The sequence below is a fragment of the Numida meleagris genome, chromosome Z (genome assembly GCF_002078875.1).
Source record: "Numida meleagris isolate 19003 breed g44 Domestic line chromosome Z, NumMel1.0, whole genome shotgun sequence".
Lineage (NCBI taxonomy): Eukaryota > Metazoa > Chordata > Aves > Galliformes > Numididae > Numida > Numida meleagris.
The window spans coordinates 72,666,791-72,692,198 of record NC_034438.1 but is presented as its reverse complement, the minus strand read 5'-3'; the positions used below and the strand labels follow the sequence as shown (position 1 = coordinate 72,692,198).

Sequence of the window (25,408 nt, the reverse complement as noted above, 5' to 3'; positions counted from 1 at the left end):
AAATGTGAGCAGTTTGAACTACAGAATTGGAAAACTGAGAATCCTTTCAGTTTCAGTACTGGTCCAGATTTGGGTTTTTGGATTAGATACTTCCTCTGCTTAGAAGTAAATTTATCAACTACTTTAAACTAAAAACTTGTTTTGTGTCAAAGCAAGTGTCCATCACACTATATGTCTGGATTTTTTGGAGCAGATTTTTATAGTTGAAATAAACTAATGTATCACAAATATTGAGCTCCTAATAACGCAGATCTTATGGAGAAGATATTCTGAAAAGAAGATTTTGGGGTTCTGTTAGGTTTAGAATGCCTAAATTGCTGTGGTAAGTGAACTTGTTCCTCCTGGGAGTAGGTCCTGTCATCCACTCAAGTTAGAAAAACTTGTTTCATGATTACAGTAGTTCTCAAAGCTGCTTGAGTGCACAACTGTCCCCCATCTTCAGGATGTCCTGTGGGGAAGCCTGTCTGGGACTGGAACACGTCCCTTGTGAGAAGAGGCTAAGAGGACTGGGGGTGCTCAGGTTGGAAAAGCTCAAAAGTAATCTCACCACTGAGTACAAATCAGTGAAAGGAAGGTGCAAAAGAGGGCAGAGCCGTAATCTTTTCAGTGGTGTCCAGTACCATGATAAGAGGCAGGGGTGACAAACTGAAACGGGAGGTTCTTGCTGACCATCAGGAAGCACTTCTGTGCTGTGTGGGTGACAGAGCCCTGGCACAGTTTTCCCAGAGAGGCTGTGCAGCCTCTTTGGAGATCTCCAGAAGCCATCTGGACATGTTCCTGGACACCCTGTTGTAGGTGTCCTTGCTTGAGCAGTGCTTGGACCAGATGTCTGCAGAGGTCCCTGCCAGCATCAGCCAGGCTGTGATTCTGTGACTGTGGGATGTGAGGGTCATCAGAGAGTGATGGGAGCACTGCCACCTCAAGGGCAGGAGGCAGGCTCTGTTGAGAAGAATTGTAATTTGAAAACTTGCTTGTTATGGCTGCTCAGTATAGAAATAGCTTTTGTCATGTTTAAAAACAAAAACAAATTATAGCAGAACGAACAAGCTTAAGTACCCAAAGCCATCTTGTTAATTGTGGTTTGCATTGTCTTGCAGTGGTGCAATCCAGGATGTACTTACATCACTGACAAAAAAAGTGTTGCTCAGCTGTGTTATTGCCTTCTGTCTCTCATTTTGTGATTTATACTGTGTCATTATTTAACTTTCATTTAAGCTTCTCAGTTGACTTTATTTCCTCTGTAAATACTTTGCTTAAGCTCTGATTATTGTTCTGAAGTAGAGATGAAAGTAGGTGAGGTGCTAATTTGTTACTACTAAAGATGACAGAGAGATTGATAGTAATCCCCTGCACTGCTTTCTTCTTGTAGATCATTTGGTTCTAAAATCTGTGTGGAGAGAACCTCAAGAGGTTTGACTCTTTAATAGTCAGCTTATCCAACTGCAAGGAAGCTAATGTCCAGTGATGTGCCAAGATAAACTTTGATATAGTTGATATGCTTAACTCTTGCAATAAATGTCAGCCTTTGCAAAGATCTTTTCCAAACTTTCATACCGACCTATTGACAAAGGTGGCAGAACTGTGCAGTAGCTTGATTCGACTCAGAAAAGTTGAATGGAATGCCTTCAGTTTAAGCCTAATCAATGAAGAGAAATGAATTCTGTTTACCTCTTTTTCTTTTTTCAGTTGGATGCCTGACAAAATAAGATCTTACGGTGTTTCAACCTTTTATTTCTTCTTGTTGTGCTTTTTTTCTAGGGTTCAGATGTATCTCATCCCTATGATAGCGGGCACATAGCCATGACTTACACAGGTCTGTCGTGTCTGGTTATTCTTGGAGATGATTTAAGTCGAGTAAATAAAGATGCCTTACTGGCAGGACTGAGAGCTCTCCAGCTGGAAGATGGAAGGTAAAAGACATATTTTACAACACTTTGGAAGGTTGATATAAAACCTAGGTGTGGAGTGAGGCATGAAAAACATGATTCTTGGAAAATTACAGTATTTTCTCTCCATTAGCAGGCATTTTGGTGTAGGTCAGTAAGAGAACACCTGGTAGTGTACAAGACCAAACAGTATTTTGAGTCTAGGTTGGTTTTTCATTATGAGGTTTGCTCACAACTGTGAATATTCATTATTGAAAAGTTAATTGATCTTAGGAATATGGTACTTTGTGCTGTGTCTTTCAGGTAGGCGAGGTTTTCAGTATTCATATTCTCTGTTTTGTTTGTTTGGTTGGTTTTTTTTGCGATGACATGGAGCAATGTTAAGATGATGTTTGCTCAGGTTTGTGGAATGATGAACTTGATTCAGTTTTGAGAGATTCACGATGAATTACCCTAAATTTTAATTATCAATAGGAGTATAGTGTTAGTAAATTTTACTGTGAGATACATCCTTTTTACATGCATTTTTTTAATAGACCATATACACTGCTTAATCTACTTCTGGTTGCTCTTTTTTTTTTTTTGACCAGCAGCTGGTGTTCATGCAGACTAAAGTAGATAGATAATGAAAACTTCTGGTAGGAGACATGATCTGTTCTTGTTGAGACGTTTTACTGAATATCATTTTTGAAGGAACATTTAAGAATGCAGAATTACGGAAATGTTGTTTGTTATGGAACTGTGTTTTACTGTTTTACTTCACAATGAAACCACTACTTTCAGAGCGGCTGTCATTTATATACAGATATAGCTGTGTAGTTGTATGAGATCACACATCTCTATTTATTGGTCTGCCTTAGCTGGCAGTTTCTTCAAGCACCTGGAGGTGCCTGTTCCATTGCTCTGAGTATTCCTGTTGTAGATACTGGACCATTTTTGTTGTTGAAGTATGCCCAAAAGATGGAGTGATAGATGAGGTGCTCCCATCACACTCGTGTCTTGAAACAATTGCTTGTCATCTTGCCTGATTACAGTAATAAGCTGCATGCAGTTAACATACACATACTTGTGACACATACAGTTTTAATGTGCAGACTGATAACTCTTATATTTGATGCTGTTTTTCATTCTCCTTGCTAAAGGGAGCCAACCTGACCCCAGAAGAAATTAGAATTCTTTGCATATCTCTGGTGTAGAAGTGTTGGGTAGGAGTCAAGTTCTAGTGAATACACAGTTTGATACCTATGAGAAGCACTTCCAGTGTACCAAAGAGAAAGGATGTGCAAATGCACTGGATATCTTGCTCATATAGAAACAGGAAGTAAGCTGAGTGAAGGAAAGAATTTTTCTGGGTGTTAATCTACTGCAAGTATTCTAGGTTCAGGTTTAGTTTCTTATCTTTTATTAAATAAAGTGTCTAACTATTACAAAGTACACATTTAAATATATGTACCTGGCCTTGGCTGAATGCAGTTTGAAGTATTTGGATAACCTCCTGTGCATTTGTCACCCAAGTACGGGATGAAGTTGTGCTGCAACACTTGCACATCTTAAGAAGTGTCCTGGTTCCCCAGAACCATATCCAAATCTTTGCCACGTCCAAAGAGCAACAGCATTCATCCCCATCTGAGATGCAGAGGAAATGGCCTGACCCCACTGGGGTTAGTAGAAGAGAATGTATCTCTTAATATATTGGAGGCTTTTGTATGCAACAAGATGCTAGACTACGTAACTGAATCCTGGGGCCAAAGGAGGAGGGTCCTAGTGGTACTTGAAAGACTCTCTGGAGTCAGAAGTATCTTTGTTATTAAGAGATCTGATTGTGGACTCATTAAGATATGTTTTTGTTGTGCTGGCTTCTTGCTGTGGTTTGACTCTTAAAATATCTGAAGTAGTTCTATGAGCAAAACAGAAGCTTGGCAGGTAGCAAATCACAGCACCTATCTTCTTTTTAAGAATATCAGGAAGCAGATTATACAGTAGATTACACAGGGTAGTGTTAGATGAAACAAAACTTTTTTCAGAGATGGAAAGAACATAGCCACAAGAAATAGAAAAGTGTATTGCATGTAGTTTTCAGTATTTCTGCTAGAAATGGTGGTAGAGTTACATTTATACAAAGAAGGAAATCTGATCCTGAAGTTAAGGTCAGAAAAGTCGTGTAGGCTTTGAAGATTTCTAGGAAAGCAAAGAATTCTGCCAAGGACTGTAAGTGGTAGGATAGAAACTTACACGTCAGTATGTGGAGTAATAGGTGAAAGGATGTTAAGTGTTGATGTCTTTGGTTAAATAAAGAGCAGTGTCACTGCTGGAAGTGGAGTTATACAAGCCTGTAAATGTTAATAGTTTTATTCCTTTTGTTTGGCTTAGCTAGAAATCCATCTTCTGGAAAGAAAATCAGGTGTATTTATTTTTTATTGTAGTTGTGTGTATGCTGTAAGCAGTATTAGATAGCTATGTTTGAAAGGAAAAACTATTCAGTTCCTTAAAATGCTTTTTGTAATTTCTGATGTAAAAGCTACACAGCATCTAATGAGAAAAACCTTTTTTTTTACAGTTTCTGTGCAGTGCTAGAAGGAAGTGAGAATGATATGAGGTTTGTGTACTGTGCTTCCTGCATCTGCTACATGCTTGATAACTGGTCAGGCATGGATATGAAAAAAGCTATAGACTACATCAGAAGAAGTATGGTGAGTATTCTCAGAAGTGTTCTTTCTTACAAAATCTGGAAGTTATTAGCTCTGTTTCTTTCTTTTGACTAAAGCTGTAGGAATCCTAACTGAAAAGGGAATGCTTCATTTCTATTCCCACTTCAGTGAGTTGAAAATGGATAGGTATGTTCCTCTAGTGTGAGTCTGATGCTTTAAAATTAACCTAAATATATTATATTTCAAAATAAATTCAGCTTGCACTTATTCCCTTTGTTATTTCTTAACTAACAATATGGTAATAGACTTTTTTGCAAGTGCTTACTCCTGTTCTGCTAGTGTTACCTTACTGCCTTGCATGTATGATACAAACAGCAGCTTGTGCAGCAGTAAGCTGCTGAAGGTGTAGTTTTGTTTTGCTGTCATACCTCATCACTGGCAAATAGATGGAGCAAGTGTGGTTAGCAGACTTCTTCCAATTCACATTGGCATACATGTGAAGTGCAGCTTATCTGGATGAAGAATAACGTGGCTGTTCAGACAAGGTAATCTTCGTTAAAAGTTTTTGAATTCCTTGGCTTATTTTTTCTGATTTACTCTCTTCAGTGGTACAGCACCAAAACTCTGGCATATGATTCAGTACAGCTGAAGGTCAGAGCAATTTCAGAGGGTTGTGATCAGCAGCACGGGGTCTGGTTGGAGGCCTGTAGCTAGTGGAGTTCTCCAGGGGTCAGTACTGGGCCCAGTCTTGTTTAAGATCTTCTGTGTTTATGCAGTTCTGATTGCAGACAAAAAAGGTCAGTTCTTATTGTCATTGGAATTGTCAGGTTGTAATAACACGGTTTTTATCAGTTTCCTTCAGTTTTGGCTTGAATATTCAAAAGTCAGTGTATCACCTATTAAAAAAGAATGGATACTCAGATGCTGAAATTTTGAATGGCTTAGCAAAAATGGACTCTAAAATGCTATAGTTCTTAAAATTTCTTGGTTTGTCTCAAATTTGGTAGAGATATTGAAAGAATTTTTAAGTGTAGCATCCGTTTTTTTCTCATATAACAGTGTCATCTGAAAATGCATATATATAAATGTGTAGATATAATTTAATTATGATGTAATAGCTGGTTGTATAACTGTTAGAGTGTAAGTTTAGAGTGTGGAGTAAGAACTGTATTTAACTGGGTTTGTACATTTTCTGAGGGCAGTATTTTATTATGCAGCTTTCATGTTGCAGTAACGTACAGCCTGTCTTGTTTTTTTCTCCAGAGCTAATTACTTTGGTATGCATTAAGCAAACGGCCTGCTCTTACAGTCACTGTTTTTAGTATTAATTAGCTTTAGCAGAATCATTTTGCTAGCCTGTTCACCTTTGTTCAGCAAGTAGTGAGCCTCTGGAGTGAGAAGGCATATTTGGATTGCCTTTGCAATAGGCACTGCAAAGACTTGAAAGTAACTTTATGCTGTATTTTAACATTCAGATGTTGTTAGTCATTGTTTAAAATTGACTGGTTCATACTCTGGAAGGTCAAGTTGCACTTTGAGGCTGTCTGTCATGCTTTAGTCTTTTTAGCTGATTAAACTGGCAGCAGCTACTCAAAAGCTAAAGAATACAGTTTTAACGTGCGCAGCTTCTGCATATACTTCTGTTTCTTTCCCTCCCCCCACTAAAGGGATCTTTGACAACAGATCTGCAAAGAAATTACACCTAAAGGCTACTAAATGTTCTTTGACTATGACTATCGGAGTCACCAGTGGTCTGTCAAGATGTTTCGTATCTCCTAGCCACTGCTAAATATTTTGAAGAAAACATGAGAATTGTAGTTGGAACTTGGAGGAAAAAAAAAAAAAAAAAAACCTCATCTGTTTAATCAGAACATGAACCAATCATTAATTGGCCAGTTAAATATAAAATGCTGAATAATTTTTCTTCCCGCTATAAAGTTTGGTATTTGTCCAGAGACAGTTTATTGGTTATTAAATATTGTATGAACACTTGCAAAAGGAAAAGGCTTTAAAAGCTTTTCAGTTAAAGACAGATTTCGTTTATGCATTTAATTTTGTTTGGAAATACCTATCCATTTTCCATTTTTATAAAGACAAAAAGTTAATTTTTTTTCTTTAATGATTGTCTACATCACACGCTTTACCTTTTTGACAAAGAAACGTTTACTCATTTCCAACCTTTAATGTACATTGCAACTAAAATTATCTCAGTTAAAGTCTTAAAAGCTGTCTTAATTGAACTGAAACATTAGTTTACTGTCTCGTGCTAAAGAGTTTTTTGAGGCATACGTTCAGAATTTAACTGTTTTTAAATGGTAGTTATAGTCTGATGATGATTTTGCTAATAAACTGAGCAACTGTAATGTCTTTAAAAGTAATTTGTCTCTAAAGTGACTGGTTCACTACAATTTTCTCTTCAGTCTTATGATAATGGCCTGGCACAAGGAGCAGGACTGGAATCTCATGGTAAGAATGTCAAAATGTTCTACACCTCTTTTTAAAGCTGGAATTGAGAAATGCTGTTAGAAATTGAGGTTATGTCATGCCTTTACTTCTTTTCTGCTTTTGAAGAAGTGGGATGAAGAGAAGCAAATCTAAAATGTGCCTCAGAGAACTGTCCTTCTTCCCTTAGTTTCTGCGTAGCATCAGACCAGATGAGCTCTTACTATACCAGCTCCATTGTTTTTCACCTGAAGAACCTTGAAAGATGCTGGCTGTAGTTCTGCTGACAGAGCAAACCATTTTTGCATGTACTATTGTTACCCTGTGGATTTATCAGCGAGAGATTTTATATTGTGCACCTGATAATCTTCAATTTCAGCAGCTATTAGTAAAACCCAGAAACATTTCCTGTGACAGATTGTGGCCCCAAATCTTGAAGTGACACTTGAGTTTTGTAAACAGATGGTAGCTGTAAAGATAGGAATTCCCAAGAGACTGGTATTTTTAAGCAAAGTAGTCTTCCGTGTGATGAAGTAGTTATCTCTTCCCGATAGAGAAGCTTTTCACTTTTATGTGATATTAAGTCTATCCCATGTTTCTGTATTTATCCTTGGAACTGAACTTTTGTAGTGTTCGAACTGTGTTCTCCATGCAGGGAGGATAAAGCTGAAAAACTGAAGTTACGCCCCTCATTGTTGAACTAAATTCCAGCAGAATAGCTGCTAGTGGTAGCATTGCTTCAGTTACTGTCTTTCAGCATCAGGATGAAAGTAACCTTAGAGTGGCTGGGATTTTCTAACACCAAAGCAGTGTCAACAACATTGGGCCCCAAATCTTACATCAGCAGCTTGTGTATGTTATTTCCCAGGCTGTAATTTTGTCATTACAGATAATAGACTCAGAGGACAGTGATACACAACCAATATGACTTTCTTTTCTAATTTCTTGCAGTTTTTTTGACCAAAAAAAAAAATTCCCTAGAAACATAACTAGTATTGGTTACCACCAATCCATCAGTCTTTCATTGTACTAACCATGCTTTTTTATTTCTCCTAATATATCTGGGGCTTTCTGCTCATCATCAGACAGTTCTGTTTTTCTTCTCTTAGGGATTGTATCTGACACTGCTTTTGACATCTCTGCTTCAGTCTGATTGCTAGCTTCCCAATAGCTTTTCTTCTGTAAGTTTAACATGAAAAAATGTTTTCTGTTGCATTACCATTTACTTGTTCTTGAGCTGCTGTGTAATGTAAATTGCACAGCACTGAGAGTCCCTCCAGCTTTAAGAAAATGGATTCAGGCTTATGTGAGCGGTATTTTTTTTTCTGTGGCATTTTTTTTTTCCTTTGATATGTATGATGAACTAAAGTGTTTTTATTCATTTAGAATTTAGACTTGAAAATAATACTTTCCTACTTTCAAAAATCCAGTGATTTAATTTTTACTACTGATTGTAGTTCTACAAGTTTTACTAAGTACTACTTAGTTCTGATTGAGATTATACAGGCTTCTGTGAACATTTGCATATCAAAACATTGCAACAACTGTTTCTTCGCAGGTGGCTCTACCTTTTGTGGTATTGCATCGCTGTGCTTGATGGGTAAACTGGAGGAAGTTTTTTCAGAAAAAGAACTAAGTAGAATAGGAAGGTGGTGTGTAATGAGACAACAAAATGGCTACCATGGACGACCCAACAAACCTGTAGACACTTGCTATTCCTTTTGGGTGGGAGCGACATTGAAGGTAGTGTACAAAACAAATACAGCATAATTATGAATTTGTTTTGATTTCATAGAATCATTAAGGTTGGAAAAGACTTCTGAGGTCATAAAGTCCAACTATCAACCTGTCACCTCCATGCCCACTAAACCATGTCCCTAACTGCCTCATCTACACGTTTTTTGAATCTCTCAAGGAATGGTGACTCCACCCCTTCCCTGAGCAGCTTGTTCCAATACCCTTTCTTTCTGCTAGGCTGTGTAGGGATGGGATCAGGAAGGCTAAGGCCCAACTAGAACTGGACTTGGCAAGGAGTGCAGCGAAGAGCAGGAGAGGTTTCTACAGGTACATCAAGCAGAAAAGGAATGTCCAAGAAGGCATATCCCCAGTAGTGAGCAATATAGGCAGGCTGCTAACAACAGACAAGAAGAAGGCTGAGTACTCAACAACTTGTTTCCTTCAGTCTCCATTGGCAACTACTCTTCACACACCCCTGGAGTGGATAGGTTGGAAGGGGAGCAACATCCCTCCTACTGGAAACAAAAATCAGGTTCATGACCACCTGAGGAACCTGAACACTGAAAAGTCTGTGTCCCCCAACAAGATACATCTCAAGAGTCCTGAAAGAATTGGCTGGTGTAGTCGCCAAGCCACTCTTAGTGATCATTATTTGAAAAGTCATAGCAGTCAGGAGAAGTCCCTAGTGACTGGAAAAAGGTACTGGTGCCTTTTCACCCCCCTGAGGGAGAGGATGCCATCGAGAGAGACCTGGATGAGGGGTGAGCAGTGAGCTCAGGAGGACCTCATGAGGCTCAAAAAGCCAGATGTAAGGTCTTGCACCTGGGTCTAGGCAACTCCTACTATCAATACAAGCTGTGAGACAAAAGGATAGAGCACAGCCCTGCCAAAAAGGGCTTGGGGATGCTGGTGGGTGGGAGGCTGGACATGAGCCAGCAGTGTGCCCTCACAGCCCAGAAAGCCACCCGTATCCTGGGCTGCGTCAAAAGAAGCGTAGCCAGCAGAATGAGGGAGGTGATCCTGCCCCTCTACTCTGCATCTAGGTATGGAATCCTCAGTACAGTAGAGACATGAACCTATAAGAGCATGTCCAGAGAACAGCCACAAAAATGATCCAAGGAAGGGAACACCTCTCCTATCAGGCTGAGAGGGCTGGGGCTATTCAACCTGTAGAAGAGAAGGCTCTGGGAGACCTGATAGCAGCCTTTCAGTGTCTAAAAGGGGAGGCTGTAAGAAAGAAGGGGACAGACTCTTTAGCAGGGTCTGTTGTGATAAGACAAGGAGAAATGGTTTCAAACTAAAAGAGGGAGATTAAGACTGGATATAAGAAAAAAAGTATTTTACAATAATGGTAGTGAAGCACTGAAACAGGTTGCCCAGAGAAGTGGTGGATGTCCTGTCCTTGGAGACATTCAGGGTCAGGATGGACAGAGCTCTGAGCAACCTGATCTTTATGTAGATGTCCTTGTTCATGGGAGGGGACTTGGACTAGATGGCCCTTAAAGGTCCCTTCCAACTCAAATAATTCTGTGATGGTTCTGTGATGATTATATGATGCTGTTGGCTTTCTTGGCCACCCAGGCACGCTGTTGGCTCACGTTCAGCCAGCTGATGATTAGCCTCCCCAGTTCCTTATCCTTAAATGTGATATAATTTCTTTGCAAGGAGGAGTTCCATCTTTGGCATGAGTACATAAATGCGCGTAGATCTGTAAAGATATTTCATCTTGCAAGCAGGCTTACCAGGTTAATGCTATATTGCCGTGCTTATCTCCTTAAAAAGGCACTGTATTTTAATGTTAGTAATACACTAAGCATTGGTATCTTACTGTAACAGTCTAACTTCTTTTCAGCTCCTGAACTTATTCCAATACACAAATTTTGAGAAAAACAGAAACTACATCCTGTCAACTCAAGATCGCCTTGTTGGTGGATTTGCCAAGTGGCCAGATAGCCATCCAGGTAAATTTGCTTTTCAAAATAATGATGAGCATATTTAAAGCTTAAAGTACATTCCAGCAGTCAGACATCCAAGGGGTATAAGGGAGGTTTTTGCTCCAGTCTACTTCAAAAACTGCATTTTAAAAAAAGAAAATAAGAATTACAATGAGATTTTCATGATTTAAAAGGGAAAGAAGGGAGCTGTTTATACTCTTTGAAGGAGTATCACTATTTGCTTAGAGCTAGACAAGCCTTTCTATATGTATTTAACTGTTCCAATTAAAAAACATGTTATACAGTGGATATATTCATAACTGGTTTAAGTGAGGTATTTCAGACCGTTTATTTCCTTGATAAGGTAATCCTTTTGAAGTTTATTCAGAAGTTGTACCTATATTTAAAAACAACTCAAAGTATGACCTATTGTAGGGAACCTGCTTTAGTAGGGAGGTTGGACTTGGATCTCTTGAGGTCCCTTCCAACCCCTGCAATTCTGTGATTCTGTGATTACTATTTACAATAGCAGTTATGCACAGAAATTAGACCTAGTACATCTGAAAGTCAGTGATTGTCATTTTGGAGGAGAGTAATTTGAAGGAATGAAAAGCTTGCAAAGATGCTAAAATGTTTTGAAATAATTTGAAAGTAATTGGTAATAATTTCAAAAGATGCTAGAGTTCAATAAAGACATTACAAAGCTGTGAAACCTGTGCTAGTAATGTTGCTTGGTGCCATTTTGTACAGGGAAGATAATAAACTGCGTAAGGTCACTGATCAAGTTAAAAATGTAGTCAGAATAAGGGATGAGACTATTTAGAATCTGTGCAGAGCTATTTCATCCTTCCATCATTTCTTTTTGAGCAACAGTTGAGAATTTGTTGGGGGTGTCCAACAACAATTCTTGGGATAGATAGATGCCCTCCGTTTGCTTGAAAACCATCTTGGGTTTCCTGAGGTCTAGCTAAATATCAAGGTTTCAGACTTTACTAACGCAAGCATTTGTGTTGTGCAACCTGTTTTTTTTTTAAAAAAAAAAAAAGCAATGTGAATCAGAACACAACTGTTGTTTTCTTTATAATGATCTCCACATTTGTCAAATGTAGGAAAGGTTTCTGTCTGATCACTGTGGTAGTATTATTTCTGTTTTGTAGAGGTGGCACGGGTGTTGGCTTTGTTGGGAGATTCATACTTCAAAACAGAACTGAACACTCTCAGTGTTAAGTTCTTTATTTACTGATAAACTTAGCTGAACGTGTCTGTGTGGGGCAGTGTCCCACACTGCTCTAACCAGTGAGGGGCTGGGAGGGGACACAGCCAGGACAGCTGACGCCAGCTGATTAGAAAGATATCCCATACCATGCAACGTCATGTTCAGCAATAAAAGCTGGAGGAGTGAGGAAGGGGAAAATGCATGAGTTAGATTTTGTCTTCCCAAGTAACCATTATATGTGATGACCTCTGCTTCCCAGGGAGTGGCTGGGCATCTGCCTACCAATGGGAAATAGTGAGTGAAGGCCATATTTTGCTTTGCTGGCACATCCAGCTTTTGCTTTGCCTATTGATATCTTTATCTCACCCCAGGAGTTTTCTCACTTCTACTCTTCCTTTTCTCATCCTCTGTCAGACTGGAGGTGGAGGAAGGAAAGAGAGGGAGCAGCTGAGTGGTGTATAGCTGCTTACCCAGGTCAAAGTGCTAGAACACATAGCGAAACCATTTGATTTTATTTTTACTATTTTAGACTTGGGCATAAATCATGACTAAATTTAATAAACTTCTGTGTTAGTACATGTACTGCTGCATGACCCTGGGCAGTCATGCAGCAACTCTTGTGCATCTCGCTTATTTTCTGTAAATGATAAACAGTATGAGAATTGGAAGCCTGTGTGAATTAGAACTGTTGCAGGAGAAGGATGAAATGATTCAACATGATTAAAACGAGAGCAGAAAGATGAAAATCAATGTGTACAATTACTAAATGTAAAGGACTGAAGAGAGGTTTGCTCTGTTGAAGTACTGATTTGCATAACACCTTGCTTTGCTGATATGCAGTATTGTAACTGCAGCTGAGCAGTTGCAAAGTTTCATCATGTTTTATCATAGAATCATATCATAGAATGGCCTGGGTTGAAAAGGACCTCAAAGGTCATCGAGTTTCAACCCCCCTGCTGAATGCAGGGTCGCCAACCACTAGACCAGGCTGCCCAGAGCCACGTCCAGCCTGGACGCTTAGACCAATGTACTTCAGCCTTGAAAAGCGTTGGTCTTTTATAGCTTGAAACAGATATGAGTACACAGACTTCATAAAAATATTTTTGGTAGGACTAACAAGTATCGAGTTGTTACGGATTTGCACAACTGGTGGACTTTGTGATTCAACCCACCAAACAGCCATATACAGCTGCTAGCTTTGTATGTGGCTTTTAGTGCATATCAGTGCAGCTGTCTACAGGGGTTAATACACTGTACCTCCTAAAGCCAAGTTCTCCTTGCCTAACATACTTAACTGCACGGTCGGTTATCAAGCCACTTCATTAATTTCTGTCTTAAGGGTATTCGCTCTTGAAGGGGAGAAGATGGGGAAAGTGATGATTTATATATTCTATATATTTGTATATAGATATGTATTTAAATATTCTGTATTTCATACTTCTCAGTCTTGCTGTTTGACAGCTGTTGTCGCTTTTGATGATTTTTTTAGTCATCAGTCCACCACGTTGTCAGTCAAAAAGTTCTGTCATGTTTGGGAGAAAACATTTGCTCTGTTGAAGAGCTAGAAATAATTTCCTTCAAATTCTTCTGCTATTTGGTCTGAGCCAAATTTGGTCTGAGGAAAAAAGGAAGTAGTGGGCAAAAACAGCTTGAAAATAAAACAACTCTTATCTTAGAGATGGCATAGCATGAGTTCATCCTGGAGGGTTTGAGCAGAAATTGTTTTTTATGTTAAATCTCACGTGCAGAACATAGCACCTAAGTGTTTTCCTTGTCTGTGATTATTCAGGGGTGCTGAATTCCGGAAACACTTGACTGCTACAGTCAGAAAGACACATGACTTTGTATTTCATTTTCTGTTCTGCTTTCAGATGCTTTGCATGCCTACTTTGGGATCTGTGGCTTGTCGTTAATTGGAGAAGCTGGTATTTGTAAGGTTCATCCTGCCCTGAATGTAAGCACAAGAACCTCAGAGCGCCTTCACCACCTTCACCAGATCTGGAAAACAAGGACTCTAAGCAGTGCTCAGATGACGTGCACATCTCTACACAACTGATTTAGACTCAAATTTAGTTCTGGTAGCATAATTGTAGCCCAAGGTTAAAAGCCATGTATAACCAATGTGCTCTTTTAAGTGCTGGAGTCATGCAATCAGATCTGTGTTGCTGGCATCACTTTGATAGGGGATTGCCTTCAGCGGGTTATTCTGCGTAGTGGAAAAAAAGGAAATATTTTGATTACATAGGAGTTTGTCACCGCAGACTGTAAGTGGCTCTTCAAATGGCTTTATGTCTAAGAAATTCCTTGAGGCAATTAAAATTCATTTTTATTTTATTTTTTAAAACTTGTGCATACTGTGTCAAAATATATAATAGGAAAGTATTTTCAAAATCTGTTTACATATCATACAGTATAGCACAAAACCTTGGGGATCTTTATGATTTTAATGTCTTACATATTTTTGGGTAGAGAATCTCCCATATTAAATCTCAGTTAAAAGTTACCTTTTACTGTCTACTTTCAGATTCCATAAACTTTGTTAAAAAAAGATCAAATAAATACAAATAAAATTATTTTATTCAATATTCTGGACTTCTAAAGTTGTGTGACCTTACTAAATGAGTTGTTCCTGGGTACTTACTACATGGACATGATGGATGGTTAGACAAAATGTTTTCAACTGAAATTCTGTCTTCATGGGATACTGATGAGAGCGTGGTGTGCTGATACATGGCATTGTGCTCAAAATAAGCTGCTCTACTGGAAAACTTGATCCTTTCTTGCTTTACTTGGTGAGGAATGGTGCATTTGATTATTTTGGAGCAAATACGTGCTTGAAAAATTCTGGGCTAAAGTGGCTGAGTTTCCCTGGCTGTTAGCAGGTTCTCATCTCTAAGGAGTATTTATCAAAAGCGACGTCACAACAGGGAAAATTTGTATTTTGCGGGGAAAAAAAAAGCTAGCTGATTTCTCAGGGCAAGTAATTGCGATTTGTGGAGAAAATCAGCTAATTCGTGCATGTTTTATATATTTTTAAGTCATCATCTCTGTACTAAATGACTACTAAATTACTAAGTGATTACAGTATATTAGAGAATTACACTTTCAGAACACCATTTTAAAGTTTTTGTCTTCCTAATCTCTATTTGTCTAATTAATTTCTGAATTTAATTAATGTCAAGGGCTTGTTGCTTTGTGAAGCAGGAAAACCTATTTTTTTTCTGCCAAGCTATAGATCTCAACAGTAATGGGTTTTTTGCAAGCCAGTCACATGTTGTGGCTGAAGAACTGCCCACTCAGCATCCTCAAAGAGCACAGAATGTGAAAACCTCCAGCTGCACTCTCCAAAGGCAGCAGAAATCCCACACCACTGCTCGGTTCCTGAAGCAGTGGTGAAATGCCCTCTTTGGTAACTGCAGTGTTAGACCAGCCTTCACAAGGTCCATCTGCAGGTCCCAACTCTGTCCTTTGGAGGACAAAAATGGTAATTGTATGTAACTGAAGAATGGGCGTGATCCCAAGGAAGAAAAGAGGCTGCCTCAATGAGGAGGAAATTTATCAAGCAAGAGAAAATACATGTAAGAGCAATCTTCAGCCTCTAATTTTTGAGAATCCCAAAATATGCATGGGAGGGGAAAGGTTTGTGGCAGGCTCTCCACTTGCCAGACTAGGCTGTTCAAATGCACAAGCAAAAGAAAGGAGCTGTATGCAGAGGCTTGTGTTTTGACAGCTGTGGTTGCACGTATGGGTGTGAAGGTGGCTTCCTTGTGAACTCTGAGCGGCGCTGAGAACCAGTCTGGGCTTTGAGGACCAGGAGGCTACTCTCTGTTTGGTTAAAATAGCAGTGAGCTGGCGGTGCCAGGGTTGAAATACCCTTGTAAGATAGCCTGGGGGCCTTCCTGCAGCTACTTCTGCAAGAGGCATTGCTGGGTTTCCGTCCAGATCTCTCCCCTTCGCTAGAGCATGTGTTGCACAGGCTCTGCCCTGTGAGGGAGGATCCTCGTCATCTGACAAGGAATCCACAAAAGCACAACGTGAAAGGAAAATGCCTTGAAGTCAAGGCACATCTTTTACTGTTACCTCAGTGCTAGTGGGAATGGTGCTTACACTGCCTGGAAAGGCAGATACGCTGGAATGCTGTTGAAATATGCTACCCTTGGGTCATTTGGGGATCTTGCTAAGCAATGAGCTATATATGCTTGGTGTTTAACTGTCCACGAATCGTCATTTAGCAATTTTCTTTAAACTATGACCATAACTTGCGAAAGTAGGCTCCTTTAACAAAATTACACTTTAATTTTGAACCCGGCCTTTGTACTGCTTATTAAACCAGCATTATAAAGCCTCCTTTAACTTCAGCCTCATGATGGAGGAGCATCACACTGAAAGGCGTTTCATGTCAGATTGGTCTAGCAGCCAAGAACAACGTATAGGCACGCAGCTTATCCTGCCTTGGGGCAGGCTGGCAGATTCTGCAGGACCCTTCGAGCCTATCTCTTTACCAAAAAAGCTTATTTTGTTCTACTTAATCACTCTCCGTTTCTCCCCTTCGGTCCATAAGCTCACGTGAAGGGCGGTTTTGCTGGTTGGACTGTTCAGCTGCAAGGCTTTCCAGCACAGCCAGCGCGCTTTCCTGTATTTTAGCATGTGGTTGGCTGCAGGAGCCGGCCAGCTTCTCTGGGCAAGTTGAGCCTCCTGGTGCTTCCTGACGCTACCCTTATCTGCAGCAAGCAGGAACGTAGTAAAGGAAGACTTTTATTTTCTGTCTGTGAAATATGCTCTGATGTCAGCCACTCTGCTGAAGATCTGGGCGCTGCAAATGCTGGCAATGGAAGACGTTAGTCATGAGCAGATTCACGTCCTCTTTACCAACATATTTTTTTTTTCACCCACCCCGGCTCCACATGAAAACAATAAAAAGGCAGAAAATAATGGAGTATTTCTAACAAGTGGGAGAAGAGTTTGTCTTGAGGAAGCCTCCGGAAGAAGCCACCCTCCACAGACCAGCCTGCATGTGTCTTGTTGGGCTTTCCCTCCCAGCAAAGGAAAGCAGCTGTGACTTGGTGAAAGCAGCACATTGTAGCTGCATCAGAGGGAAACCTCCCCCTGCCAGGCTGCTGCACTACAGAGGCAGATGCCAGCAGGGCTCATCTTCCCTTTGTCTTCACCCGATTTCCTTGTCTCTGATTTAATTAGATGAATTATCTAAATCAATAGGACCGGTAAATTAATACTCGAGTGTTTCACTCAATATTTGTTAATACTGTAGATACCCGAAATTCTCTTTATGCTGTCAAACGTGATTAAATGTTGTAGCAGAAATGGCGACTTTATTATTTATTCATAGTATGCATCATTACGTACTTTAGCTGATTCCTTATAAATATGTAATAGCATACTCAGTACATTAAATATTTATAGTAGTCTACATACTTGACCTATATTCCTCAAAGAGCTTCTTCTCAGGAGTGTGTGGGATCGTACTAATGTCACGTGGGACAGCGCAGAGGAAATCACCAGACAGTTTCTCATGTAGCACAGATGCACTTTTAGCTCTGTCCCTATATCGAGCTATCTATATAGGTAGATACAGAGATATTTATAGATTATATAGACACAGATACAGACAGATACCTGCAGATACTTGGAAGTGACAAGAGGCCTGAACACAAGTCATAGCTGCCCTTTGCTGAACAGGGGAGAACAAATAGTCTGCCTCCAAAATACGGTGAATGTGAAATTCGCCTTTTAATTTTACTGCATTTGCCTTAACCAGAGCACCTGCAGCCAGAAGTGAAGGGAAATGTGAAGTAAAAGCAACTGAGGGTGCATGTGCAAAACTACAGATGGGATCCTGAACAGGCGACTAGCCCATGAGGGGCTCGTGTTAACTTGGGAACACAAGCAGAGCCTCTACCAGCGTGCCATCCCCAGTAATGTGAGTACTTCTTCATTAAACTGATGAATATTAACCTGCATCCATGTGCTTTCTCTGGGATTGATAAACCTCGTGCAGGAGCCCTGATGCTTTTGCATTGCAGGGTGAGTCTGTCTCTTCTTTCCATCAGGCGTAGCCTCAGAGATGCCTCAGTATCTGGTGTGGCTTGTTGCTGTTTGTGAGCTATATGCGGTGTTATGTGTTCAGTGATCTTTTCGGTTTTGCCAGCATCCATCAGAACAAGGAATGCAAAAATCAGTCGAACCATTCCAACCATCAGAAGGTGCCGTGCATGGCAATTTTTCTTCTGCTAGCAACAGTTCCCATCAATATCACTCTCCATGGAAGAAAGCTGTTTACATACATAAATTTACACAGAATCTGTTGTTGGTCAATTTGTGTGTAGGCCCCTGAACACTTCCAGGAGACTTAAAGCAGGCCATAATCCTTACCCAAAGCACACGTGCTTGGAAATGTGCGTTTTATGGTGTTTTTTTGTGATTTCCAAACGTACAGTTTAACACTGAAGTAATCAACAACAAACACTGGCACCCTTTTACACTATTTATGATATCTTCTTGCTCACTCTGCTGCTCTGCTTTGTGACAATTGTCTGTGACATTTGAGCCCTGTGGGATGGCAGTCCATCTGCACAGATCCATTTCCCCCATGAATACATTACCTAGGGACATCACCAGGACACTCCCTTGTCTGGTTCAGCCCTCTGGTCACTATCCATTATGGATAGTTCAGGCTGGCAGCAATGAAGTCACAGAGAGAAGCCTGAGGACTACCAGAAGGGACACTGGGGCATTGAGGCGGTTGGCTGATGGGGCAGGAATACAGGTGTTGTTTTCCTCTGTCCCTTCAGTGGCACTGAGGGATACTGAGAGGAGCAGGAAAAGCCAACTCATAAATATGTAGCTGAGGGGCTGGTGCAATTGCAGTAATTTTGGTTTTCCTGACCCTGGGGCAGTTTCCTTGGCCTGATGTCTGCTGATGGGTCTCACCTGTCTCAAAGGGGGAAATGGATCTTAGCCCAGGAGCTGGCAGGGCTCCTTGACAGGGCTTTAAAAGAGGTATGAAGGGGGAGGGAGATAAAACCAGGTCTGATAGAGATGAGCCTGGGGGAACAATGATGGAACTGGGACTGAGGCAAGGGGCTCAGCTGAAGTGCATCTACACCAGTGCACGCAGCACAGGCAGCAAACAGGAGGAGCTGGAAGCCATCGTGCAGCAGGCAAACTATGACTTAGTTGCCACTACAGAAGCATGGTGGGATCGCTCCCATGACTGGAATGCTATAAGCTCTGCATGGCTACAAGCTCTTCAGAAGGGACAGGCAATGAAGGAGGGGCAGTGGCATGGCTTTCCATGTTAGAGAGTGTTTTGCTGCTGTTGAGCTCGGGGCTGGGAATGATAAGGTTGAAACTCTATGGGTAAGGATCAGGGGGAGGGCCAACAAGGAGGACATCCTGGTGGGGACCTAATCAGGACGGAGAGACAGGTGAAGCATTGTATGGACAGGGGGCTGAAGTTGCTCAATTGCCAGCCCTTGTTCTCATGGGAAACTTCACCTTCCCTGATATACATTGGAAATACAACACAGTGCAGAAGGAGCAGTCCAGGAGGTGTCTAATGTGTATGGAAGATAAATTTGTGATACAGCTGGTAAGAGAGCCTACCAGGGGAGGTGCTCTGCTAGACCTGCTGCTCACAAATAGAGAATGACTGGTGGGAGATGTGAAGGTCAGGAGCTGACTTGGACAGAGTGGCCACAAAATGGTAGAGTTCTCCATCCTTGGTGAACTCAGGAGCGGGGCAGCAAAACTGCTGCCTATCAGGGGGGTGGACTTTGAACTATTCAGGACATTGGTAGAGAGGGTCCCTTGGGATTCAGTCCTGAAGGGTAAAGGGGTCCGGGAAGGCTGGCTGCTCCTCAAGAAGGAAGCCTTAAAGTTGCAGGAGCAGGCTGTTCCCCTGTGCCACAAGATGAGCCGGTGGGAAAGACTGGCATGGATGAACAGGGAGCTTTTCCTGAGACTCCAGGAGAAAAAGAGAGTCTCCATCCTGTGGAAGAAGAGACAGGCAACTCAGAGAAGAGTACAGAGAAGTTGTAGGATGTGAAGGCAGAAAGACAGAAAGGCAAAAGCCCAGCTTGAACTCAACCTCGCCACTGTAGTAAAAGAGAATAAAAAATTCTTTTACAAATAATTGAACAGTAAGAGGAAGGCTAAGGAGAATCTCCATCCTTTACTGGACACAGTGGGGAATGTGACCACTAAGGATAAGGAAAAGGCTGAGGTTCTCAGCGCCTTCTTTACATCTGCCTTTAACATTCAGACCAGTTACCCTTGGTGTACTCTCCCCCTGACCTGGAAGTCTCGGATGGGCAGCAGAATAAACCCCTCAAGATTCAGGTGGAAGCATTTAGAGTCCTACTACTTCACCTGGACTGCCACAAGGCCATGAGTCCAGATGGGATCCACCCAAAGGTGCTGAAGGAGCTCGTGGATGTGATTGCCAAGCCGCTTTCCACCATCTATCAGAGTTCCTGGTCAACAGGAGAGGTCCTAGAGGACTGGAGGCTTGCCAGCGTGACTCCCATCTACAAGAAGAATCATAAGGAGGAACAGGGGAACTACAAGAACAAGTGTCGGGTCCTGCACTTTGGCCACAACAAGCCCAGGCAACACTACAGACTTGGTGCATAGTAACTGGAAAGCTGTGTGGAAGAAAAGGATCTGAGGGTGTTGGTCGACGCTTGGGTAAACATGAACCAGCACTGTGCCTATATGGCCAAGAAGGCCAGTGGCATCCTAGCTTGTATCAGAAATAGTGTTGTCAGCAGGAACAGAGAAGTGATCATCCCTCTGTACTCAGCCCTGATGAGGCCCCACCTCGAGTACTGTGTCCAGTTTTGGGCCCCTCACTGCAAGAAAGACATTGAGGCCCTGGAGCGTGTCCAGAGAAGGCCAACAAAGCTGTGAGAGGTCTGGAGCACAAGTCTTATCAGGAGCTGCTGAGGGAGCTGGGATTGTTCAGTCTGGAGAAGAAGAGGCTCAGGGGAGACCTTATCCCTCTCTACAACTGCCTGAAGGGAGGTTGTGATGAGGTGGGATTCAGCCCCTTCTCCCACGTAACTAGCAACAGGACGAGAGGGAATGGCCTCAAGTTGCACCACAGAAGGTTCAGGTTGGACATTAGGAAAAATTTCTTCTCTGAAACTGTGATCAAGTACTGGAACAGGCCACCCAGGGAGGTGGTTGTGTCACTGTCCCCGGAGGTGTTGAAGAAACTTTCAGATGGGGAACCAAGGCACATGGTTTAGTGGGAAATATTGGTGGTAGGTGGATGGTTGGACTGGACAATCATGGAGATTCTATGATTCTGCTATAAAGGAAATGCTCCTTCTCTCCCCAGCACTGAATTGCTGGTATCAGCCCTTTCTGCATGGCCACCTGTGGCAGTGCCCGTGTTAGGCAGATTCCATCAGGGCACGGTGCCCAATAAACTCTGGTATAGTGCGCAGGTGTACGGTGGGAAAAGGGCCTTATGAGGACTGCTACTGAGGATGCATGTTCGAGCAGATTATCTGTATTACAGAAATGGGAAAATACTCCACAATCCCAGAGGAGGGGGAAAAAAAAGCCCCAGGCTTTCCTGCACAAATTTATTTCAGAAGTAGAAACTTAGATGGAGGAGATCAGCCAGAAAATCTAGAGCTGTCACTGCTGGCCTGGGATAACCAATGTAACTCACAAGCCAAGAAACATACATTTCCTTTATAATTTGCTTTCATATCAATGTGCCAAGGTAAGCGTTCTGCTGCATGACAGTGTATAAAACTAAACAAATTCATTTACTTCCATGGATAATAGGGCCGAGGATCCTTGCTTTTTTGGAGATGCTTCCTGCCTAAGTGATATGAAGGAAATTAAATCTCTTCACTGTTGCAGTTCAGCAAAACGTGTTGTGTTCTGAGTTTGATAATGTCCTGACTACCACAGTTTTGAATTAATTTTCACATATCCAGCTTCCATAGAAAGGAACCAACCTGAGAGATGAAACCAAGGGATAGAAACCGCAAAAAGCAAATTCCTCACTACCTGTGATTGGTGTGGAACCGGTGAGGGGCTCCCAGCTATTTCAGTCCCTCAGCACCACCTCAAAAAGGTTGCAGGAAAGGCAGCAGCAGTCACCAGAGGGATAAAGGCCCCGGGCCGCCAGCTCTGACACAAAGGTGCCCATCTGTCTCCACCCTCCAGATGCATTTTCCCCTGTCACCCTGCAGCTGGGTGAGGGGAAGGTGAGCACAGGCTTTTCTTCATCCCAGGGAGGGTAGAACATTACCGCTGACTCTCTCCCATGGTCTCCTCGCCCTGGTTGACTTCGTGACTAAGGTTGCATTTACATCTCCCTGCAAGGACAGAGAGCTTGGATAGGAGTCCAGCACCCTCCTGTTCTAAGGACAGCTCGGTGGTGGCTGTGACGTTGGCCAGCCTGTCGGAACAAGGCATGGGCAGGTGGAAGGAGGGAAAACAGGAATCTCCATTTCTGTCCAAAGCCCCTGCAGCTCAGCCCAGGCTGGCCATCACCTACAGCATGTAGCAGAGAAACAGAAACCACTCAGGTATGGCAGAACACCTTGAGCGAGCAGCAGACACCCAGGGCAGGCAGCTCACTGTGCTGGTGCGATTCATGGCCTGACAGAAGCACGTGGTGGCCTGCTGTGCTACTGGGTGCTGCTTACCTCAAGCATGATGATGGGCTGCAAGCTGCAGCTTGCGTGAAAGGCAGAGTGAGCTCAGCCCACTCTGGCCAAGCAGGCTCCAGTGCATGAAGGGCTGCAGCGGTGGAGCAGGAGGGGCTGTAAATTTCTCAGCTTTTTGCACCGCCTCTCATTATTATCAGCATGATCTGGGTGTATTTGCTGCTGAGCTCTGGTTATTATCAGGAAGTTCACATCAATACTGCAGCACAGCCATTCTACAGCAGCTGCTCAGGCCACAGCTGATGTGGGCCTTGCAAGCCTCCCTGCCTCTGACCACACTTCTACCCACCAAAATTACAGTGGCAAAGCTTCCTGCACAGGTGCTGTTTAGTGAGCTAGAATTAGATCAGAGCAAGAAGATACCTTGCATGGAGTTAAACTATGAATCATGGGCTATGAAGTGAGGGATGTTCCCCTGAGCGTCTGACTCTTTACTCCTAGTCCGTTTGCAGAAAAGCAATGCGGGAATGCTGAAAGCCTGCCTCTGTCCCAATAACAACCTATTTGATTAATGAGCCATCTGATATATGTAATTCTACGGTATCTAGTAGCAGAAAGGTCTGCTAGCTATTCATGAGTCCCATTTCTTGAGAAAGAAAGGGTATATTGTTTCAGTGAGCAACCTGCAGAGAGAATCTGGTGTAGCGTTACTACCATATCCATAAGCTCAGGAAATTCAGCCTCAAAGGGATATGCTACACCGTTATAAAACACCCTTTGTCATGTTTTCACTGTCCAGGGGTGATGTGCTCCACAGGCTACCCGATATCAGAAGCGAAGCACGGCATGCCCCTTACCCGCTCATTCTTGGAGAGCAGCGGGCTGGGTGCTCTGCCCTTTGCCACCAGGCCTCAGGCAGCTGCTGCTGCGGCAACCTGAGACCGCAAGAGGAAGAAACAAGTCATGGCACGCTGAAATGGCATTGTGCAGGCAGCTGCAGTGGAGGGTGGTGTGGAGCAGGGGTGCGACATCTGCCATGTCTCCAGCACTGTTCACCAGCCATCCCACAGGGTCCTTGCCCACCAAGCCTGGGACGCAGAAACAGACGGAGGAATTTTTCTTCCAGTCTGACTTACCCAAAGACACGCTGCCAGCCAGGGAGACTGCACACGCAGTTACGTGCGTTTCATGAGCAGATGTTCTCATGTGCAAATGTATGCTCACATGCATTTTCATCCAAACAAAACCCGGAATTTCATCAGACTGGGTGCCGCCTCGGGACAAGCGCACCGCTGTGCACCTCGTCATGCGCCCTGCTCCGGGATGCGCTTCCCTCTGCCCAGCGGCATGCCCACCACAGGTCCCGAGCCGTGGGCTGCAGGCACCACCGAGCCCACCTGTGCGACGGCACTCGGCTGCCACAGCAGTGCCCAGCTGCCCCCCAAGCCCATCCTCAGCCCAGCCCAGGCTGCGGGTGTTGGAAACGCCTGCTGGGACCCCGCCGATCCCAGGCACCCACGGCTGTGCGGGAGACAGCAGCGCCATGCTGGGGATGGCCGGACGTGGCCACTTCGAGTACCTCGTGGAGCTGTTGGAGTGGGGCAAGGTATGGACTGGGACCCCCTGGGAAGGGGTTGGTTGGTGCATGGGGATTTCCTTCTTACTGCAGCCTTTTCCCCATTCCCTCTGTCATTCCATTCCACTCCATTCCATTCCACTCCATTCCATTCCATGCCATTCCATTCTATTTTTGAGTACTTGTCTTTTGTCGGCTCACTTAACACTCCCTGCACTCTTGTGAGGCTGTCGGATGAACTGCAGCAAAGCTAATGGTGTAGAGTCAGCACCAGGCATTTTGGGAGCCCTCTGCTCTGAGAGTTTGTCCCCATGCTAATCAGTGGGTGCCACTGACCCCACCATGCCAGCATGGTACTGGGTGCTTTCTCTGCCATCCATAGTTGGAGTGTAGGCAGTGCTGGAGTGAAGAATGTCACCAGCAGGAAATGATTGGGAGTTTGAAAACATGTTGAGGGAAACTGGTATGGGTGTTTCTTACAAAAACAGGGGAAAAAACCAGTTTCTTGTATCTGTTGTTGCATGTAAAAAAAAAAAAAAGAAAAAAGAAAAAAGAAAAAAAAAAGAGGGAGCACTTCTCTGCTCCGTTCAGAGATTCTGCTGCGATGGGTTTAAAAAATATGAAGTAGGTGCTGCATTTTTAAACTTAAACATGTGTGATAAACACAGGTGCTGTTGGGAAGACTCTGTTTGTTCTGAACGCATCCCAGAGGCAGTCTGGGTCACCTCCAAAGATGTCTTTGCATGCAGTTCTTTGTGCCCACCACCGGTTCCCTGCCCCTCTTCCCAGTGTTGCATGTGCACCCTTGGAGCTATGTGAGAGAGGGGTTTCCTCTACAAATTTCTGCTTCTCCCTTCCTCAGAGCAGCTGAGCCCGTGGCCCCAGGGTCAGTTTGGACAGCCAGGCCTTGCTCCTGTCTCATTTGCTTTACAAGTGACAGCCCTTACATGGCCAGTCCAGATCTGCCTGAGCCATTTCCACCCGAGCAGCCTGATTTGCATGCTCGTTGTTCTGATGTTCTTCACTGGCCCAGTGCTGGTGCAAACAGGCATCTATGTGATGTACTTCTACCACCATATTTTCCACCTGGGCAGCAATATCTTTGCTCAGTGACATTTGGTATGGAATATCTCTTCGGCCAATTGAGGGCAGCGGTGCTGGTTCTGTCCCCTCCAGCTCCTTGTGCCTTCCCAGCCCCCTTAAAGGCATGCCAGTATGGGCAGCCGAAACGTCCTTGCTTCTGTGCAGCACTGCTCGGTAACAACCAAAACCTTGTTGTGTTATCAGCACTAGTTCTCTCCTAAAACCAAAACGTGG

The 25,408-nt window shown here is 42.9% G+C and overlaps 2 protein-coding genes across 2 annotated transcripts in view; both read left to right on the top strand.

The window, feature by feature from the left end:
- PGGT1B (protein geranylgeranyltransferase type I subunit beta) overlaps window positions 1-14,455 on the top strand; it is a 34,595-nt gene extending 20,140 nt beyond the window's left edge. The window contains 7 exon segments of the mRNA XM_021380593.1: window positions 1,759-1,910; window positions 4,444-4,576; window positions 6,955-7,000; window positions 8,535-8,719; window positions 10,566-10,674; window positions 13,735-13,866; window positions 13,869-14,455. Coding sequence (XP_021236268.1) covers window positions 1,759-1,910; window positions 4,444-4,576; window positions 6,955-7,000; window positions 8,535-8,719; window positions 10,566-10,674; window positions 13,735-13,866; window positions 13,869-13,924 — 813 coding nt within the window. The 3' untranslated portion in view covers window positions 13,925-14,455.
- Window positions 23,807-25,408, top strand: part of TRIM36 (tripartite motif containing 36) — a 28,347-nt gene continuing 26,745 nt past the window's right edge. Inside the window, exon 1 of the mRNA XM_021381136.1 lies at window positions 23,807-24,121. Coding sequence (XP_021236811.1) covers window positions 23,822-24,121 — 300 coding nt within the window. The 5' untranslated portion in view covers window positions 23,807-23,821. The remainder of the gene's footprint in view (window positions 24,122-25,408) is intronic.